Source organism: Carassius auratus, chromosome 17 (genome assembly GCF_003368295.1).
Source record: "Carassius auratus strain Wakin chromosome 17, ASM336829v1, whole genome shotgun sequence".
NCBI classification, from domain to species: domain Eukaryota; kingdom Metazoa; phylum Chordata; class Actinopteri; order Cypriniformes; family Cyprinidae; genus Carassius; species Carassius auratus.
In genome coordinates, this window is record NC_039259.1 from 6245117 (window position 1) to 6262242 (window position 17126).

Genomic DNA, 17126 nt, shown 5'->3' on the forward strand with positions numbered 1-17126 from the left:
GCAGTGTATTTGATTTCTTACATTAAATTAAAATTAATAAAACAGAAGAGAATTCCTTGTAAATATAATATATATATATATATATATATATATATATATATATATATATATATAATTATGACAATACATAGGCTACACACACAAAATGATTGTATTTGACATTTGTCACTTCCAAAATGACCCCTGCCCCTCGTGTGACAAAATGTTAGCCTTTTAGTTAAAATTCTCTTCCCTGTTTCAGTTTTCAGTTTTTACATAGTTGGATAGAAGCATAATCATTTTTCATCCGTTTCTCATTTTGGTTTAGTTTTTTTTTTTTATTATTCTCAAAGTTTGTAAATTTTATTCTATTAATTTAGTATGAAAATGTACTATTACATTATTTAAATATATATTGATAGAAAACAAATTATGTTTGGCACCTGCTTTCATTTTGTTTGGAAAAGACATACTTTTCTGTAGAGCTTAAATGCCTATTTTGTACCCTTTTTGTGGGATGTGCCTTCTCTTTTTTTTATTTGAAGCATTAAGTTCATGTGAAGAGAACATTCTGGACCTCATCAGCCAAGTCATTTTGAACACATGACAAAATCAATTTAGTGTGATCTAAAACTTGGCACACTTTAGCCACTCTTCATGAGGAAAACTGAACACTTGCCCACACTCAAATTAGACGCTAGCTCAGATTAATTTAATACTCAAAATATTTTTCCTCTTTTTAATTTTCTGCTCAAGTTTGTTGCTATTTATTGGGGCTGATTGCCAGCGGCACAAAAAAAATACCGTATATTTGAGGTGCTTAAATAATAGCTGTGTCCAAAAGAACTATCTCTGCATTTCAGATGACAGCTCTTCTTATAGACTTTTGATGAAGCATTTTGAAAACAGAACCAAGTATTAACGAGTTCCACCTCAAGACCTTGCGTTACATTTTTCTGTTTTGTGCCTGTTTCTATTTGCAAAATTTGAAAAGTTATAAGTTTGATGCAGAAGGCATCAATCTACCCAAATCCTCGGAGGTTTTATCACCAAACTCCTATCATTTAATTTGTTTGCCAACAGATTGTGTTGTGACTGATGCATTATTATGCAGAAAGCCACTGTCAGAGCAGCTCCTTCTGTTGCTGTGTGCGTGTGTGTTCATGTGTGTGGGAGGTTTGCTCTGAAGGTGAGGAGGACTGGGTGTGCCTCTCGGGCGTTACTGAACCCGGAGGCATCACACCCACGGCACATCAACCTCGGCCCAGCTCTGACAGTTCAGCTTACAGGAACTCACACTCTTCTCTAAAAATGCTCCCAGTGTGGCCACATAGTAACGGTGTAACAAAAAGACAAAAGATCTGCAGAACAGATTAAAAAAATCAGCTTTTTCTATATTTATATTTATTATTATTATTATTTTCTTTATTTTTCACTCTTTGTGACTGTGTGCCCAGTGGATTAAACTCTAAAACAAAGTGTCAAGTTATGTTTTAATTCAGAAAAAAAATTATTAGTAGAAGGCAAATTTTAAGTAAGTTTTTAATCTTTATAGCCTATCTGTTAAAATCTACTTGTATATCTATGCAATCACCAGAAAACTGATGTTGTAATTTAAGTGACTGATATCACGGCTGTGATTGCCATATGGTAGCACTATTTTCCTCAACTGAAAATTATGTTATTATACAGAACTGCTAAAATCTGTTTTACCTTCATAATAAGCTGACAACCACCGTAAAACACAGACTGTAAAGGGAAAGCCACATGAAAGTTAAAGTTCATCACTGTTAGCTTTTCCACAAGCTATGACAAATGATATAAGGGATTCAGTGTAGAAACAAAAAGAAAAGAAACTGTTATTTCAGTGTAAAACAAACATCGAATGTGAGCTGTCACAGAGAAATGCGGTAATGTGCATTTTAATTATTATTTATTTTTTACTGTGAATTATAAGATGACACTTTTTTCCTCTTTAAAAAAATACACATTTAACAGTATCTTACAGTAAAATTACATCTACTTTATCATTAGTTCTATTGCAGCTTTTCACTGTTTCCATAGTATTTTTTAAATAGTCTTTTATGAAAATAACAATCACATTATGTTGTAAAAGAATAAAGATAATTTGACTATGAGGAGGTCATTAATTGAAAATGAATACATTTAAACACCTTTTGTTGTCTCACTTTTGGCTTTATTTTTTATTTTTATTTTTTTCTTGAGGTCAATTTTCCACATGTTATTTTTGTGTGTAATGTGTGTAATTACACAATGAAGACTGCTTTGTCCTCTCTCCGAGTAAGAAATGGTTTCCAGGCAGACAGGACTTGGAGTGACTCAAAAAGAGTGTCAATATTGCATCACTCTACCTGCGCAGGCCTTTTGTTTTATGGCACGTATTTAGCTTTTTGCGACCGACCGCTGTCTCGATTGTATTGTCTGGGGAGCATAAAGTGACAGAGAGTTTTCAGGGGCCCTGGTAAGTCCAAACACAGTTCCTCTGACACAGCACATTCCTGAAGTCGGCTTTCCTTTGCTTTCTTCATCCTCAACTTTCCTCGGGCTGTTCGTTGCTTCATCCTAAAACATACCTAAACAATATCCAACTTGTTTTCTGTCGCCCACTCATTACGGGAATCCTGTTGTTGCTGGTAACCGTAGACAGCCCAGGATGATGAGGTCATTGCTGGTGTAAGCGCCCTGCCCCTGCCACAGCTTCCTCTCTAGGCAGAAAGGATGAGCCCTTCCTTCTCCAAAACAATGGCATCTTTCTTCCTGCTCAGACTGATCTATAGAGAGATGTACAGAAAAGTGGCCAGACGGACACCAGACTGTTATTGTCATCTTTTCTAACTATTCAGTGCTTAACTCTTTTTTTTTGTTGATGCAGCATGCAAATAACTCTCGACATTTGACCCTTGTGATCTCAAAACAGATCGATCTTAAAATAGAGCAGTGACTGATAAAAAGTGGCTAATGAAGATGGCTTGTGTATGTGAACCACTGTGGTTTTGTCATCATCAGCTGGCTCATAGTGTTTCTGGCATGGGTTTAGCTGCTGAATGCCTCAGATGTTTTCTGGGGTCATTTATACTCCTTTTGTGAAACGCCGTTAAATGAGTGGTTGTACTTCACACAACTGTCAGGCTTTCATAGAAAATGATGTCATTTAGAATTCCTTCAAAACACAATGAATGCTCTTTGGTTTTCTTGTGATTCTCTGATCATTTTACAGATCAGTATAATGTTCCCATTAATGAAAAAAAAAAAAAAAAAAAAAAAAAACATCTTTATAATTGTGAATTTTTGGGTAGACAGCGAAGCTGATTCAGGAAAGACTTTTACAGTTTTAGAATGATTCGATTTGGATTAATAATTATTTTCAAAGTGTGTTAATGTTGGATAGTTGGATAGGTGATGAAAATTTGATGCCAATTCTTCATAACATAACATAACATAACATAAAAAAAACTAGTCTAATATAAGTTGTAACAAAGAAACAAAGGACAAAATGCATAATATAGAACAAAGATACAAATGGAATAAGGTACGTCAGTCTAACTATAGTAAAGATACAACAATTTTGTAAAGTAATCAAATGTAAAATTTCTTCATATAAGAGAATGAAGATGTATGGATTTGTAGACGCAATTACTGATAACTCCAGTGTATCCGATGAACATAAATTGATCCTTACTAAAGCTACAAAAGTCGGTTTAGAGCACTGAGTGATTTATTTGTTTTTTCCTTCTCTTTCTTTTGTTGCTTAATTAACATTAAGGACATAGCAGCAGGTACAGTATATTCAGTTGCCGTCATTTTAGGAATGTATACACCTGTTTAAAATGTATGTTTTTTATTATTATTATTATTTTTTTTTTTAGTGGAAGGCTTTCCTAAATAATGATTGTAACATTTGTTTGAGTTCTGCAGATGTTAATTTTTTGGTGACATAATGCTCCACAGATTGTAGCTGTCTCCTATTTTGTGATTGTAACTGTAAACAGACAACTGTAAACAATTGATCACCAATCTGAATTTTAAAGTAACAGATGAGACCATAATGGTCATGTGATTTTTACAGATATGACATGGTTTCCTCATTAAGTGTGCCACTTTGATCAATCGTTCAAGTAAACAAGTTTGAGTATTCTATTCAGTGTTCAGTTCACACAGTATTAGTTAAGGGAGAATCATATTATTTATCTAGCCTTGAATAACATTGTAACTTAAAATGTGCCTATTAATCTCAAAATGAATCAAGATGCTGAAAATCTGAATCTGACTGATTTGTGTCTGGATATCAGTGCCCTTGTTGTGATTTGACCTTTTTAGTATGGCTGACCACAATGTATTTACAATTTATCTTCAGCTTTACCATATCAGATACCCAGACTGTATTAATGTGATGAATAATGGCAGTCTAGTATCTGTTTCACACGGCTTACTCTCTACCAGGGGGAGTGATGCTGGGCAATGATGTCATCTCACTTAAAGTCCCACTTAAAGACTTAAGACATTATACAGAAAACCACTCCTCATGTGTGGAAACGTTGACTTTCTCATGACCCCCGAGCCAGTAAAGAATTTGAAACAGTGGAACAGTTTTTTAGGGTGTAGCAATTTTTACCAAGTACAGATAAGTCCTAAGTCCTAAGTCCTTAGTCCCCTGACTCAGTAAAACATTGAGAAGTTTTCCTTCAATATGTATGAAACAAAATTTGTATCAGTGACATTGATTTTGTAATTGAATATACTAAATGGTATTCATAGAAATTTTGATTAGTTTAAGAAATATAGGCATCCTATACCAGAATGAACCTAGATAGATGAATGTTGGCTTAATAGCCCATTGGTTGATTAAAATAATTAATAGGTGACACCAACAGAAAAGGAATTTTTGGAAAGGAATCTTTTTTTTTTTTTTTTTATGTTTAGTTGGCTGGTTTTAGTTATGCCACGTTTCCACTGAAATTACCCGGAGCAATTGTAACAGGAACCTTTTTTTTCCCAGGAACTATTTTCCCCCCAAACCGGTTGCTTTCTGTGTTTCCACCGTGGTCTAAAGTACCGTGAAGATTAGGCAAATAGCGATGGTGATGTAGGTCTGCTCGCGTTTCTCAATACAAAGTATGCACATTTCTGACTTGCATCCTCAGTAGTTTGGACTCGGGAGTGTGAACTCCCACAGACGGGACGACTCAAGTCCAGTAATTCTGCAAGCAGCAGCATACTTGATAACATCAGTCAGCTCGCCTTGGCTACTACAATTTTCATCACTGTATATTTACAATAAGACGAAATACGATATGAAATTCCACTGCCTCCTTTTGCTTTCATTTTAAAATATTAATAGCCGCAGAAATATATATATATATACAGCCTACATTACAATAAAACAAAATATTAAATCAATTGCCTCTCGTTATTTACATTTTAACATATTAATAAATAATAAATAAATAATAAATAATGATGAGGTCATTGCTGGTGTAAGCATCCTGCCCCTGGCCCAAATAAATAAATAATAAATTAAATAAAGATCAAAGATTACCTGTTTTATTTATTAAAAACAAATTATATTTTATGTTTAACCACTAAAGAGACATCAGAGCCAGTGGCAAATGTCAGAACTAGCCAAGTCGAGACCTCTCTCTACGGTATAGATGAGCACTGTACTCCCACTGATTGCATGGAGCTGATCGTCTCTAAAATCTTAAATGGGCACTGCATTTATAAATACTCAGATTTGAACTGGAGCTTGTAGCCTAGAGATTTTCTTTCTAAATTATGTGAAAATCATCTTGTTTACTCATTCACAGAAAACAATATATTGATTTAAAATGTTTCACCTTGTTTGTTATCTTTATTTTATAAATGCGCAAAGTTTTATTATTATGTCTGTATACAAAAAAAGAAAAGTAGACCCTTTACAGATTCAATTGATGTATTGCTCTTATCTGTACGATCAAAACTGAAAGTGTAATTTAAATTCTTTTCGGGGTTATCAAGAGAAAAAGCCTCATAACGCATACGTGTTAATTGATTCCAGAGGGTTAACCAATCATCATGTTTAGCGCCCAAGTCCCACCCCGTTTGAAAAAGTACTACCTCGTGAGCAGGGACTTTCTGAAGGGCATTTTTTTTTATCCAGAACTTTATTTAAATACTACAGTAGTTCCTGTGGTGGAAACACACCTAGTACCAGCCCAAAAGTCCCTAGTTCCTGGGTAAAGTTCGAGCGGTGGAAACGCAGCTTTAGTTAGCTAGTTTTAGAGGGCTCTACAATAACAATAACATAAGGGACAGGATCTTGGAATGTCATAAGCTGTATTCAAGCTGATGTTGCCTTTTTGAGAACCAGTGTACTGTATCAGAGCATGTGTGCTAACTATTTGCTCCAACTAGTTTACCATTACTGAAAAATTTAAAATAAAAAAATAAAATAAAGTAAATAAAGGAAAGCTTTAAAATTATTTAGCTGTTTAAAAACAATAATAATAAAAAAAAAAACACATTTAAATATTTGGGTTCCTGAACTGATTGTCCCGCGAACGCTCTTTCCCTGATCATCATTCCCAGCCACGGGTGAAGAGCTCATCTCTTATCTTTCCTTTTCCATTTTTCCCCTCTTTTCCATCAACTACGTTAAGACGCTTTGATTTGATCCAAGAAATGTAACAATTTCAGCTGTATGCTGTGGTTTGTGCTGTTAATAAGTTGTGTAATGTGTGCCTCAGTGGACAGACGGCGTGCTCTGTCCCCTCTCTTCTCTTCTGCTCGTATGTGACTCAGTCAGGCTTGTAGATGGAATGATTCAAGGGAGCGATGAAAATCAACCCGAAATTGCATTTCCATCATTTAAAAATCCAAGACAGCATGTGACAAACTCATTTTAACACAGCCTGTGTTTGTGTGTGCCTTGGATTGACAGGAATTCTTAGTTGTTTGTCTTATTCTTAACCCTTGACAAGGAGCCGAGAGCCAGAGGTGTTTTTTAAGTGAGATACATGTAATGTTTATGTACTCGCTTGAAAAAATGTAGATTCTGCATTTTATTTTCAGTCAGTGTCACTAAAATTTAATTTCAACTTGCTTATGTATCGCGCATCAACGAGCAATTGGGCCTTGGAGACAGAACTGGCTGTTGGGTAGAATTAGGCCAGTGAAAATAATGGTGGAACACTTCGTGAAAAGGTGGCAATTTGGTTTTTGCCCCCTCACTCTGAATTTGCATACCTGTGCACTGCTCCAGTCAGGGAAGCTCATGCAAATTGGGATCACCTATGCAAATGAGGTCAGCCTGTAGGAGGAGAGGAGGAAAGGCAAGTTGACTGTGTTGGCATTCAGGCCTTTTCCCGCTCACGCAGCCCGCAAGAACATGGCAATGCAAACTGTGTGATGGGCATACACCCACTCAACTCACTTCTTTCCCTAATAGCAGTGTGTTTGCAGTAAGAGAGACTGGGAATAGCCTGCTCTTAGTTGCCGTCTGATCCTTCAAAAATCTAGCTTTCTTACCAAACCATTGTTCCCTGCATGCATTAAACATATGGCACAGACTCAAGGTCTTGTACTGTCTTATCTGAAAACTGTGCAAGAACAGTGTTTCCTCTTTTTCAGTGGCTTAATTTCCCGTGCTTTCAAGCACATTGCCTTAACGAGAAATGGAGCTGGAATTTATCGTCTTTTGGCTTCTAGACTTGGGATATGTAGAGATGTAGAGAGAGGGGATGAAAGTGTTCCCGCTGGTGCAGGATATCCTGTGGTGTTACCATTTGCCTCAAGATGGTTGAGAGGGGGAGTGCAAAGGTGCAGAAACCACTACATCAAGTTTTGAAATTTTGATAATAAAGGGTGATAAAGCCCCAGTTCAGCACTTTAGAAACTGCCACCTGCCTTTAATTACCTCAGTTCTTTTGTCTTATACTTACCTGTGAAAGTCTCTGAAGGTTTTTTATTTTATTTTATTTATTATTATATATTTTTTTAAGCTAAGTATTAAATGTGCGTTCAATATAAAACACTCTTGCATTATATTAGACTCAAGAGCCATTAAGTGGTCTCAGCCAGTGACATGGGATGGGGCAGGGCATTTACTTTGAACAATGGCAGATCGGTAATTTTTAGTAAACCTCTTTGTTTCAAAACAGTCATTGTAAAACAGGCTTTATTTCTGTTTTCTTTTTTATAATAATTATTTTAGTAATTTTTTGGCACACAAAAAATCATACTTTACCTTTAAAGTCATCATGAATTCAAAATAACCATATTTTTATTCGTAATACACATTCCTTTTCCTCTGAACATTTTTTCTTTTTAAAGGTGTCATATGATGCGATTTAACATTTTCCTTTCTCTTTGGAGTGTTACAAGCTCTTGGTGCATAAAGAAGATCTGTAAAGTTGCAAAGACTAAAGTCTCAAATCCAAATAACTATTCTTTCTAAAAGTTTAGTGTCTGAGGCTACGTTCACACTGAAGGGCTTATTGCTCAATTCCGATTTGTTGAAATTTTTTTTATTTTTTTTGCAAAGCCGTTCACATTTCCAAGTAAATGCGACCTATTGTGATCTCCTGTGTGAACGTGAAATGACCCAGAAGTGACCCGCATGCGCAGAAGAGTATTCAACGGTGAACGATGTCACTAGTTGTTTGCGGAAGTAGCTGACGTTAAACATGGATGTCAACAACATTGTAGTCAACAGCGGAGCTCTTTTTGCAATATTAAAGTTATTTTCCCAACGGAGCCAGAAGAATTACAATCTTCTCGTTTTAAGAAGAAAATTAAAAAGAAGGTTTCTGGCCATAGCGTTTTGTGGAGCAGTGTTCGCAACGTCTGAACAGAGAAACGTGTGGTAGCGGAGTCGCAGGCAGGAGTGGTGGGATACTGATGTGAGTGGCTCTTCTCGTTCCCGCCTACTTTAACGCAGAATTATGACGTTTGTAGCATATCAATGACGTACGGGTCGGATACATGTGGCCTGGCCATTCAGACGGAGGTCGCATTTCAAAAGATCGGATACGTATCGGATTCAGGACCACATACCCAAGTGGACTGGGTCACATTTGAAAAGATCGGATCTGTGTCGTTCAGACTGTCATGAAAAGATCAGATACAGGTCGCATGGGGCAAAAAAATCGGAATTGGGTCGTTTCAGCCTGCAGTGTGAACGTAGCCAAACACACGTACCTAAAATGGCTCATTCTAACATGCCCCCACGTGTCTACATCATGACGTGGGAAGATTTGCATAATGGTGCCCAAATGTTCATGCAAAGAAAGGAGGAGTAACTTTTATTCTCTCTGTTGCCATCACCGCCATGTTGTGGAGGTGTAGCGTGTTTCGTTGTGAAAGCAAAAACACTTTGTTTGGCCTTCTAAAAGAGGACACAACTAGAAATTAGTGGTTAAGTTGTATTTACAGCACTGTTCCGGAACATGTTCAGCCCAAATATTCAGATATGTGCAGCACATTTTATGTAGGACGAGGACTGTTTCCTGTGAGAGTAACCTACAATGCTGGTGTCCGTTTCTGTAAAATGAGGAACTTGCCACTGATTCAAACACAGGTTTTGTAGCACTTGTTGTTTGTCGTTTCTCCGATCACAAATCACGGCATCACAGTGTGGTAAGGGGCATTTCCGTCACACGCTTGAGGCATTCAGCCAATCAAAATGCACTGGATAGCTGGCCAATCAGCGTACACGCTTTTCAGAACAATGAGCTTTGTAAAAATCGATGCGACATCAAACTCTTTGCGATTTTTCTCTGAGAAACTCCTTTCTGATATTGCGCCAGTATTTTTCGCCGCAGCATTGGGGGAATTGGTGACCCTCTGCTCATCTTGACTTCTGAGAGACACTGCCACTCTGAGAGGCTCTTTTTATACGCAATCATGTTGCCAATTGACTTAATAAGTTGCAAATTGGACCTCCAGCTGTATATTTACATTTAACTTTTCTGGCCTCTTATTGCTGCCTGTCCCAACTTTTTTGGAATGTGTAGCTCTCATGAAATCCAAAATGAGCCAGTATTTGGCGTGACATTTCAAAATGTCCCATTTTCAACATTCTATTGTGAATAAAATGTAAGTTCATGAGATTTGTAAATTATTCCATTCCTTTTTTTACTCACAATTTGTACAGTGTCCCAACTTTTTTGGAATCGGGTTTGTACATTATGTAGAAAATAATGTGTGTTTATTTTGTTTAGTTTTTAATATTTTTATTATTATTTATTTATTTTTTGTTTACCCTAAATTGGTTAAACACATTGCATTACACCAAATACACAAAAATATATATTTTTAGCAACGTCATATGACCCCTTTAAATAGCCTTAATGAGAATCTGAAATATGTCTTTTTTTTTTCTTTTTTTTTTTGCTTCATGAAATAAAAAATACAACTGAAAGCTAAAAAGTACTAGATGTTTCTGTTTTCCCAATTTACTTTTTTTTCTTTTTTTGTGTGTGTGATAAAATGCTGACTCCCACTCCCTTTCACTCTCTCTCCTCCGGCAGCACTTGGTGTCATGGGATGCGGGTAAACCGGAGTGTCTCCTGCAGCTGGTGAAAGAGCTGTTGCAGCAGTACCATCAGTACCAGTGCCAGCGGCTTCGTGACAGCTCCCGCCTGCTCTTCGAATATGACAGCCTGCTCAATGACCCCAACTATGGGCGCAGTATGGAGATTTACGCTGGCCTCAAGAACAGCTGGGTACCAGTTCTGCTTCACCATTAACATAATAGTCAAATGTTTCCGTTCAACATTTAGTTAATAGTCAAATGTTTCCGTTCAACATGACCCCAACTATGGGCGCAGTTTGAAGATTTACGCTGGCCTCAAGAACAGCTGGCTACCAGTTCTGCTTCACCATATACTTCTTTTAACATAATAGTCAAATGTTTCCGTTCATTGAGATTTTGATAAACACATCTATTTATGGATCCATCCATTCTCCAAACCACTTGTCCTATGTAGGGTCAAGGGGATGCTGGACCCTATCCCTGTGTCTCAGACCAAAAGCAGGGATTCATCCTGGATGTATAAAATTAAACTATTCAATTCACTAAATTATCAAAATAGACATTAGATGGATGTTTAATATATAAAACATCACATCGCCTACTTTTTATAAAGGATATATTCATAGCACTGGGTCAACTCCACTTCCAGTAAACTGACCTTCTCTTAATGAAATTTCATGAACTAAAAGTGGTAATAACTCTCTGCTTCATTTAATTCCAGTTTTAAAGTTCACCTTTCTAATTCTCTAGTTACAACTACAGATTTGTTATTTAGCTGCTGACACTTTTACACAGTGCTAACTGGAGTTACAGAGACAAACTTATTGTAACAACTTGAAATTAAGTGTTTTATTCATAGTAACTGCACAACTTTATGTACATGTTCTTCTGTTAAAATTGCACACTATATTTTGGCCCAATCACAGGACAGTGGGTTCTCGATAAAGTGCAAATAGAATTGCACAACTGGTCAAAAACGAACAAACTCTCCCTCACAAACGGGCACACAGAGGGTTCCGTAATATGGTCATATTTTTGGGAAAGAGTGTAGTGGGATGGGCTGTGGGTGTGAGTATGTTGCTTCATGGGCTTCAATCTTTAAAGGGATGTGGTGAACTGTGGTCTGTGGGATAACAAACTGTGATTAGGAAATGTTTGTGTAACATTCAAATTATGTAACCCAAGTTATGTATATTATATGAATGTAAACAAGGAGTTATCCATCGAATTACACTCGAAAGTGAATATGGCCATGGCCTACTTACTCTAGAGAACATTTGAAGAGAATTTGAAGTGAATACTCTTGGAGCACAGCATTACACTGTCACATGTTGCTAAATATGAACTTCACTTCAATTTTAAATTGAATCAAAATTACACCTTGACAGTAGTGGCTTGCCAAATGCATCAGTACATTGAGGGTACTGACCCAACCATGCCTATATACACACACCACCTTGAGGGACATACAATACAATGTAAAAAAAAAAAAAAAAAAAGTAGTTCCTTTAACAGATATATAATTAAAGGATTTGTGTGCCAAACAAGACTAATTTAAGCCTCAACCCAAGGTATTATTAACACAAAAGTAGTGATTTCTGATTAGTAAATGAATAATTTGCAATGACAGCAGTTAAGTCATGTTACATTTATTTATAAAGCACCTTATACAATGCAGATTATAATAATAATAATAAAAAAACTTTAAATTAATACACTGGAAATTTATTATTTTTGTTACAAAATTAATCAATTATAACACAAATTCAGTTTCAGCAGTGAAGCAGCTCCGCAAAATACAATAGTGTCATTTTTCAGCTCAGTTTAGTTCAGTTGATTCAGTTAGTTAAGAGTTGAAAGTTCATCATTTATGAAACAAAATCATTTACAGCTGTGAAGTGCATTGTGCGACTCAGATTTGTTTTTTTAATTAAATGTAAATTTAAATGATTCCTTCACAAATTGGTTCTTCTCACTTACTGATCCGGTAGTTGGCTGTTAAAGCTTCATTTATAATGGTGTTGGAGTTGTAGATTATCAGCGAATAATACCTTTTGAATCTTATGACTCCCACTTGATCAGAAAGTTTTCAGTATATTAACATTTGGAAATCCCATATTTTGCTTATACATTTTACTTTAGTGCAAGGTTTTCCTAGCAAGATCACCTTGGTCCAGATCTTTTTTAGATTACCAAATCCAGATTACCAATGCTCTAAATAAACCTACTATTCACAATGTAGCCTACAAGCTCTATGAATAGTCTGTAGGCTATTGGGTAAATTTGTGTGCTTATTTGACTGGATAATCTGTGATGACTCTGACTTTGTAATATATTTTCGTAATAGGAAAGTCTGTTGTATGTCTTCCGTCCATCTATCCATTTTCCAAACCGCTTGTCCTGTGTAGGATTTCACAGATGCTGTAGCCTGTCCTAGGATCTCAGACACATTGCTGGTCCATTACAGGGACAGCAGTGTATTTAATGTGGCTTTTGCTGCTTTTATTAATCTTGAAAGCCTCTATCCCCTTTCATTTTAATTTAATGGAAAAGAGCGATCAGGGAGATTCTTCAGAATTGCTCAACTTTTGAGATCCATGGCAGAAAGAAAGTCAGGTGGGTTTGGTACAACATGAGGAGGAGAAACAATGAGAGAATTATTCCTTTAACAAATAGGTTACTGTGTGAGGAATGTTACAGAATGTGTGTGTGCTTTTTGATGGGTTTTTTTTTCTTCTTCTAGACGGGGGAGTTTTCTGCTCGATTCCTTCTGAAACTCCCTGTGGATTTTAACAACATTCCCATCTATCTTCTCAAAGTAAGACATTTACATCAATACACATTCTCAGGAAGATCATAAACCCCCATATCTTTGATTTGTTCAGAGAAAGGATGTTTATCTGTTTATCAGTGCATGAAAATGTCTTCACAAAACGTTACATGTAAAATTGCATGTAAGAATAGGTCGCTCTTGTGCGAGCGTTCATTTCTCTGCTCTTGTTTGTGCGTGTGTAGGCTGCGAGTTGACTAATCAGCAGCCTGTCACTCCCAATCAACTCTGAGCCGTGTTGTGTCTGCAGGCCCTCTCTCTCTCGCCTCTCCTTCCAGTCACCCTGTGTCTTGCCCTCCCCCCTTTTTTTCTTTTCTGTTTCCACATTTCTGCCTCACCACTGTGTGTATGTTTGTGCCCATGTGTGCGTGAGAGGGTGTGTACGGCCTTAGGAGGCCCTTGCTCTATGGCCTTTTCCAGTCGGAGCCATGTTTGTCCTCCCCAAGAGAGCCGAAATGATGGTAAACATACGGAAAATAGCAGCCATCATCAGCATCACCATCTCAGTGTTTAGTCCCTCAGCAGTACACTACACTTATGCATTGACATGTACAGTTCACTCCCAGTGGACCATAATGCAATTATAATGCAATCATAATTAAATTACTTTCTTCACGCCGTCTGTTGAGGTCAGACAGTAAAGGTCATGTACATGAACTGGAGTGCCAAAATACATATTGGGTCAACCATGTCCACATATCTATGGTCAGATGCTGTTTTAACTGCTTTTCTCATCACTGTCATAATTTTGTGTGTTAGTTGTGTTTCTGAAAGGATAGCTTGCAGCACATAGTTAAATACTCGCCTGTTCCTGCTTTGGAATGTTCAAAACGATATACTATTACTCAGCTATTTCAAACTTCTGTTTACCCTTTAGCAAAGAACAAACTATATCAGAAAGAGAGTATATAATCATTATTTTGATTACTAGAAATCTATCAATCGGAATTTTGAAGATATATCCATTGCAATGATCTTGCGTACTTGCATACTTGCGTACTTGCGTACTAATAAAACGTTTGATTTGAACCATTGTCTGAAATAACCATTGATCAAAGCTATATTTAGTTGCCTGTTGAAAAAAAATACTTTAGTGTGTAGATATTCATTGATATCTGTGAATGTCCAAATTAAGATAATTGATACTAGAAGCCTAAAGTTGTAGAAGGTCAAGCTATTTGAGAAAATGTAGCCGGGAGGGTCAGTATGCTGCAGAGTTTAGCTGTAGTCATAATTAAACACAAAATTACGTTTTTTTTTTGTTTTTTTAAATGGTCTTCAGGATTACTGGAATCTTACAGGCAAGTGTGTTGAGGCAGGTTAAAGCGAAACACTACAGGACGTTGGCCCTTCAGGAGCAGGACACACCTGGCTCAACTGGTAAATGGACCTTGGTGAATGTAAATGTGGTCATTGGCTTTCATCACACTATAGCCCCTTTCACACTGCACGTCCGACCCGGCATATTGCCAGAACATTGCCGGGTCACCTTCTGTGTGAAAGCAACCACGTCCCGTGGATTGATTCCGACATTGAACCCGGGTCGGGGACCTAGTAACATTGCCGGGTTCAACCCGGGACGAGCGCTGTGTGAACGAAAACCAGATCTAATGCCAATCTAATGCGACTCTTTTACCGGCTGTTTTGAAGGAAGATCAACAATCGCGATGAATATATGTGCAAACTGTAATGAAGCAGAGATCAGTTAGTTCCTCACTTTCCGCGCTGACGCCGAGATCGTTCACTTGCGTCAGTGAAAGTATAACGTGCCTAACGTTTTCGACTCGTATGTTGAAACGTCACGCCCTGATGTCACGTGTCGTTACAGGATCTTTACGGGTTTTGTGTGAAAGCACGCAAATATCGCGGGTAATCACTGGCAGTGTGAAAGTGCAAAATCTAGCGACCCGGGAACAATTGCCGGAACACTTTACCCGTGTATTTGCCGGAATGGCAGTGTGAAAGGGGCTTATAAAGGTGGAGAGAGACACTTGCTGGCAATGGAGAAAGGACGATGTACAGTAGTTAACTTCACTCCATTTTCTTTCTGTTGAGTACCTATCATTAAGTGAATTCTTAACCAAACATCACTGCCTTTTTATAACTCCTTAAACAAGCTGCTACTAGATGACTTTTTGACTGTTTAAATCTTCATCAAATCTCGCATGACGTCCCCTCCTCTCCAGGTTTGCCTCCCAGACATCAGTTGAAATGGTGTCGTGTAGCATGATAGTTGCCTGGAGTGTGCCATCTCGCTGGCTTTATCTGAGCACCCTGGACATGTTTACCTTTGCAAATCCACTTGTGTCCCTTAGGGAACTGAGGGCTTGTCATGAGAGCAGTCTGCATTGGTGGCAAGAAATAGAGGACAATGGCAATGTTCTAGTGAAACAATCCTACCAGGTATGAGTGGATTCATTCCTGGGAAGGACAAAACCCAAGACATACTATTGCTAGACTTTTGGATCTACTGTGGGAGCTCAAAGTAGGAGCCCTAACTCTTCCAAAAATATTTAACTATGCTAAACAGGAATGCTCTGATTTCAATCAATTTAAATATTCAAGCTCATTTTAGGCTACATAACAAAACAAGAGTCCCTTACTGTTCATTGCTCTTTTGTTGCTCAGTTTAGCATGGTACCCGTTTAGCTCTAAATGTCAGCTGTCCTAGTTTGTGCAGCCATCAGTGAAGCAAGCTGAGGCTCTGTGTTCGTGACAAGCCTGATCAGTCTCATTCCACTGGAGCCGTGCGGGCTGCAAGCTGAGACCTGACTTCCTGTGCAGTGGGTGAGGAGGGGGATTGCTCCGTTGGCCCTCAGGGATACCTCCGCCACTGCCATTGATTATTTTAGACAACTCTGGCGAGTCACGTGCCAGATCTACAAGATTCTTTTTGGCTGTTGTTAAAGGGCCAATCTGTTGCTGGTGAATAAAGTCACTATAGTGGAGTAAGTGGTTGTTTTAATTAAAAATAAAAGGGAAAGAATTAAAGTGAGAGCTAAACACAGAGGTCTGTTGCTATCATGGTTTTAGTATCTCCAAGGGCTGCTTATTGAAAAGCATAAAAAACAGCAACACAGTGCAACAAATCTTGTAATTACAACTTGTATGTTATGCTTACATTGTAAACATGTTTATTTTAAAATCAGGTTCAAAAACACTGTCTCCAGGCCTATTCACACCAAGAGTGAAATGAAAAGCAAATCGAATCACTGACGACAGGCCTATTCACACCAGGAATAAAATGAAAGGCACAACAAATCACAGATGACAGGTTTGTTCATTTCAAGAGTGAAACCAAAAAGCTTATTCACATGCAAAATATAACCCATCTGATGCTACACCATGGGTGTAGGTTGACATTTGAGCTCGGGGTGGGTCAAACTGAGCCAGTCGATTTGGTCAGTCACACTTATTTGCATGTTTTAGCTTTTCTATAGCAAACCTACCAATTGACACTCAGTGTACAGTGCCATATTTAAGTGATTTTAAATAGATAGATCAACAGCAATCATGTGAAGTTATCGTGGCAACCAGATTCATTTCTAGGTCTGTTCTTGCCATGTTAAACTTGGCACACTGAAAGTAAAACAATATAAACGTGTTTATCAACACACTCTCAAAGTAGGTCTTTATTTGAGCAAAACAATGAATGAATTACCCAACTGCTTTAAAACAGACGACATTAAACACAGAATGGCATTAACACTTTATTTTTATTAAATCCCACTGTTAACGATTAACAGTTCATATTCTTTCTAATATGTATGTTTTGGTTGGTTCTGT

The 17126-nt window shown here is 37.4% G+C and overlaps 1 protein-coding gene across 1 annotated transcript in view; it reads left to right on the top strand.

The window, feature by feature from the left end:
- Positions 1 to 17126, top strand: part of babam2 (BRISC and BRCA1 A complex member 2) — a 71404-nt gene that overhangs the window by 17618 nt on the left and 36660 nt on the right. Inside the window, exons 5-6 of the mRNA XM_026285409.1 lie at positions 10506 to 10700; positions 13254 to 13328. Of these exons, the coding sequence (XP_026141194.1) occupies positions 10506 to 10700; positions 13254 to 13328 (270 nt within the window). The remainder of the gene's footprint in view (positions 1 to 10505; positions 10701 to 13253; positions 13329 to 17126) is intronic.